A 5,741-nucleotide genomic window follows, 5' to 3' on the forward strand; every position below is an offset into this window, starting at 1 on the left:
ATATGAAAATATATAGGCATGTATATCTATACATATATAAATATATATATATAGTACATGTGCGCGTATATCTATAAATATAGTTATTCATATATGTATGCATGCCTTGATGGATTAAGAATAATATCGAACATCCAGCATCTGGAGAGAGAAGATATTATTTTTTTTTGTTTTTGCAACACTCAGGAAAGAGGTCTCATAACGCTTATAGGCGCCACTACGGAGAACCCGTCATTTAGTTGCAACGCAGCGTTGCTCAGTCGGTGTCGTGTAGTGACCTTTGAGCAGTTAACACAAGATGAACTACTGACCATACTCAACCGCGCCTTGGACACCGCCAATCCTAAAGTTGAGAGTATGTTGGAATACTATTTCAAACGAAAAAATTGTCTTAAAGGACAAAGAACTCCGGCTATATCGCAAATGATAAGCTGAAACGTCTGCTACACTGTCGGAGGCTGTTGCAGACATCTGCCACTTTACGCGTGTTTGCGATTGCATATTCGTACATACACATGTATTTACTCTCAGAAGGTGTCGGTAGTACGTACAGACATATCTCCACCTGACTCATACAGTGTAGTTTATGTTAGTCAAATAAGGTCAAGGCCACACTCGCGCGACCGGAGAATTGGCTTGTGGTTGGTAGTCAACAGCGTTCATGGTCCGGTATCCAGCGATAAACCCAGGTTTATTCTCAGCTTTATTCTCGCACGTGTGTGTATTGCGCGTTGTGACTGTAGAACCATTTTACTGATTACACGGCTCGTATTGATACTTGTATTGCGTTTGTCGCCTGTTTGATTCGTCAGCGGGTATGACTAGGTCATGCTATAATCTAGAACAAAGCGGGTTGTCCTGAATTTCAGTGTGATGTCAAATAGGAGGAATGCATAATATCGGTTTTATTTTACCAGAATTTGGCATCTACAACATGTACTTTCAAGGTAATTCGGGCACACTTTTATGCCGTGTCTAATTGTGTCTTAGTCTAGGCATCTTATCGGTAGGAACCAGTTCGAATCCACGGACCGCAGAGTCTTTTCAGTGACTGCCATCATCAGCAGTTATTAGTCATCGGCAGTAGTACACATTTGATAGGTACTCACCAGAAGAGCTTGCGTGCCTCTATTCATACCACTGCACAGGAAAACCCAACCATAACAGCAGACATCTTGCAACAAGAAAATTGCGCTCTCACCTCTCATATACATCGCAAACTGTGTATGTTTAGTCTCTGATGTGTTGTATATCGCTTTATAGTACTGGTACTGTGGTGTGCACTCAGAGTTTCTTAAGCTATAATTCTAGTATGTAAGTATATATACCACTGCCGATGACAACCCAATCAACACAGCATAGACCATAAAACAAGAAACTTGCGCTCTTACAGAAACCGCAAGCTCTATACATGTTCTCAAGCTGATATTATGGCTTGTCTACACCTATATCCGATATTTGCTGTGTACTTTATACTTAAGTGGTTTTTATCTATACGTCTCATATGCACTTATTTGTACCTCGGCAGATGATAGCACAACCACTGCAGCCGACACATTGCAACAAGAAATCGATGCTCTCACATACATCGCAAACATCGCCGATGGTGATGCTCGTAACGGTCTCAACATGCTGGAGGTGAGCTTGACGTCACAATCTGTGCGCAAGGAGGATGCCACGGATACCCCTGTGCAATTGGAAGGGTAAGTGTGGATTGTATTCATATACCACCAGGGCTTAGTTGAGTGAGGGTCGATATGTTCATCGATATGTTCAGCGCCTTCTATTCATTGGAATTGTCACATTGTGAAGTAAATGTATTCGATACGATCATCTCCCTTTCCTCATTTGAAGTGTAGTATTGGTTAGCTGGTCTACATGGCCCCTGTACAATTGGAAGGGTAAGTGTGGATTGTATTCATATACCACCACGGCTTAGTTGAGTGAGGGTCGATATGTTCAGCGCCCTCTGTTCATTGGAATTGTTACATTGTGAAGTAAATATATTCGATATGATCCTCTCCCTTTCCTCATTTGAAGTGTAGTATTGGTTAATTGGTCTACATGGTGAACAGGTTGAGACTGCTCTGTGCAGCACGAGCTAGAATCTTCTTGTTAAAAGCAGAGCTGAAAGCTTATTTGAATGTGACGAAACTTGAATTAGAGTCCAATCTTTTCCCTATCCACTCATACACACGTACAAACACTGCCGCAAGAGTGCTCGCACCAATGCCAATGCCACAATGACGGATGCGGAAGTGTTTATACCACCTTTTTCCCTATGAATATATACAGATAGTGTCGCAGTAATCAAGCCAGCGAAGACCACGGTTCTTCTCGCTTGTCGTATACACACGTACACAAGGTATCGTAGTAACCAAGCAAGTGAGAACAGCGGTTATTCTCATTTGCCCTATACATACATACAGATAGTGTCGCAGTATCCGACAAAGCGGGAGTAACATTTATTTTCTGATGTCATATACATACGTACCAATAGTGTCACAAAAACCAAGCAAGCGAGAATTACGGTGGAAACAGTACAAGCCGCAATCCAGAAGACGCACTTTCTGTACGACCGCGCAGGAGAGGTGTGTGCTTTAACGTTCTCTGTGAAAGGTTAATGTTATGAAATGTTTTCAAGTTGTGTGTTTTCTATTTCATGCGGGTCTTGTGTTTCGAATGTTGAGTAAGGAATAGGGACTTGACTACACATGTTGACGCATAAGAATGTACATCATTGCGCAAACAACGCACACATACACGTGTAACCACACTCCGGCACAGCTAATAATGATATCATATGCACATACTCCCGACCGAATATCTGTTCTAACAGTACATACATGTGTCCGTCACTAAGCACACAATCACGAACAGCCCAATACTTGTTCGACACAAGGCCAGAACTGCAATATATATAAATATATATCTATATATATGTATATGTATATATATATATATGTATATATATATGTATATTATATATATATATATGTATATATATATATATATTATATAGTAAACGTATAGTATTTATATTTAGCATACTATATATATATAGTATATATATATATATATATATATATGTATGTATATATATATATATGTATGTATGTATGTTATATATATAGATATATATATCTATATAAATATACGTATTCTAATATATATGCATATATACGTTCATGCACTTGTACGGGCACCTGTTCTAGCATTATTTTGCACTTGCATATAATTGCCATTAGGTTACTCATTTGTATCTCACTTATCGGCACAGGGTCACTATAACACCATCTCTGCGCTACACAAGTCTTTGAGAGGCAGCGATGCCAATGCAGGAATATACTGGCTCACGAGAATGCTGGCGGCTGGTGAGGACCCCTTGTAAGTACGCTAGCATGCGCGAGTGGTTGTACACACACAAATCACAACCGGCAAGTATAACTGAGTATATATGAGTGAGTGTGTACACACGCACAAACTGGAAGTATGAAGCGCACAAGCGAGGATAGATCGATAGGCTAGCAAATCTGCAAACGCACAATGACATACTCGAGACAAGGTCTAATCACGCCAACGTGTGTGTCAATAGCGGAGGTGTGTAGGGAATCTTGGTATGTTATCGGCACGAGTGGTAGTTTCAGACACTAAGATCTGTAACTACGCACTAGAATGTATATACGCAACATACATATACATATCTGTGCGATAAAGACGCACGTTAGGATTAACAAACACGCTGTACGACGTCGTAAACACGCACTAGAATGTACATATAATACATGCATATCCATATTGATCTGAAAAAGAAATTGTGCTCTAGAGCGTAAGTGCATTTCGCATACATTCGTATGGGCACTCCCTGTGTATGTGCACGATATGATTGATTCCTAAAGGCTATTGCAAGGGCACGCATACACGTTGCTCTATGTCATTGAATGAAATGAACTGCACACCCTAGACTAGTGTCTAACCTGACCCATCCAATTGTAGGTATGTGGCAAGGCGACTAATCAAATTCGCATCGGAAGATGTAGGGATTGCCGATCCGCAGGCCTTGCCCCAGGCTATAGCCGCTTATGATGCCTCCGCTAAGATAGGTATATCATACAAATTTTGTCTATAATTCTATATATATATATATATATGTGTGTGTGTGTGTGTGTGTGTATATATATATATATATATATATATCTGTGAGTCTATGTGTGTCTCTGTGTGTGTGTGTGTGTGTGTGTCTGTCTGCCTGTCTATATCTTGTATGTATATGTCTGTGTACGTTTGTGCAGGTATACTGGTATGACTTTCATTCAAATGGACACAGACAAATAACTGCCATCGCTTAAATACATACTCATACCTACAAGTATGATATTCTTTGACATTATCACCATTCTCAGCTGGTGCTCCTAATACGACAGCTGCTAAATAAAGCTATTGTTATAATAAAAAGAGTGCATTCTCATCCATATATCGGCATACTCGCTATCATCACTCAATTATCCGTGTCTTTGCCTCTGGGTACCGATCATCGATCGATCTTACAGGGATGCCTGAGTGTGGAGTGTGTTTGGCACAGTGTGTGGTGTATTTAGCGGCCGCTCCAAAGTCGGTCAGTGTGTACAGAGCATACAGCATGGCACTGCAACTCAACAAAACAGCGCCTGCGTACCCAGGTACGTATGTAGGTATAATTTTAACATGTACATTCATTTCTATGCTGTGTTTCTGTTTGATATGGGATCGCCACGATAATATGTATCGGTGTCTCTTGTCAGAGTGCTTGGTATGTGCGTGAAAATATTGTATCTGCCGCCTCTTTGTGCATCTTGTTTAAAATCGAAATCGATAAAGACTGTCGGAAGTACCGCCACACAGCTGTACTGAACGCTTGCTCCCCTCCTACTCCCGTGTGTAGTCTACAATATTCCACAACAACATCAAATTGTTTGGTATACAGGTACTGTTTTTGTTCAATTTCAGGTAGAGCCGAGCGTGTGGACTTTCTGCATGGCTGGCTCCGTTTTTGGAAGTCCAAAGTCGTCTCTTAGTTCTTAATGTGCGTTCTATTCATAAGGCGCGAATCAGTTTGTCATGTTACACTCGCCGCGTACTTTTTGAAAAGAGTATAGGAATGTTTTTACACATCCTATACCGCACAGCCGAATGCACGTTCTCGATGTACTACACTTACTTATTGTGCTTTGCCACTTCGTCACACATGTTGTTCTCATCACATACCTATTTTCGTATCACACCCGTCATATCATCGCAGGAATACTATAACCAGATACGCTTGGTTGTAGAGCTCTATCGTCCCATCAAGGATGTAGTTTTCCATGATACTTTTATCTGCTCATCACCTGTCAGGATGTTTAGTACTATAACCAGCCAAACTTGCTTACAGAGTTCTCTCGTTTCATCAAGGATGGAGTTTTTATTCACATTCATATCTCCTCATCACATACATCTTTCTATTTTTACACGGCACTTGCAGTACCTTTTCACCTCCGAAACGCGCCCACGAAGCTAATGAAGGACATAGGATACAAGAAAGGGTACTTGTACAACCCAGATCACACAGAAGAGGAATGTGCTGGCCAGACATATCTCCCTGACGAGCTCTTGGTATGTGCATAACCGCTATTAATTGAATTTTATATATATATATATATATATATATATATATATATATATATATATATATATATATATATTCTCTCTCTCTCTCTCTCTCT

At 40.4% G+C, this 5,741-nt stretch overlaps 1 protein-coding gene across 1 annotated transcript in view; it reads left to right on the forward strand.

The window, feature by feature from the left end:
• Positions 1–5,741, forward strand: part of SARC_05155 (ATPase) — a gene marked incomplete at both ends in the record, with an annotated part of 8,168 nt that overhangs the window by 1,676 nt on the left and 751 nt on the right. The window contains 7 exons of the mRNA XM_014300986.1: positions 187–355; positions 1,529–1,703; positions 2,501–2,591; positions 3,281–3,387; positions 3,997–4,103; positions 4,551–4,679; positions 5,501–5,631. Of these exons, the coding sequence (XP_014156461.1) occupies positions 187–355; positions 1,529–1,703; positions 2,501–2,591; positions 3,281–3,387; positions 3,997–4,103; positions 4,551–4,679; positions 5,501–5,631 (909 nt within the window). The remainder of the gene's footprint in view (positions 1–186; positions 356–1,528; positions 1,704–2,500; positions 2,592–3,280; positions 3,388–3,996; positions 4,104–4,550; positions 4,680–5,500; positions 5,632–5,741) is intronic.

The sequence above is a fragment of the Sphaeroforma arctica genome, assembly GCF_001186125.1.
Source record: "Sphaeroforma arctica JP610 unplaced genomic scaffold supercont1.319, whole genome shotgun sequence".
Lineage (NCBI taxonomy): Eukaryota > Ichthyosporea > Ichthyophonida > Sphaeroforma > Sphaeroforma arctica.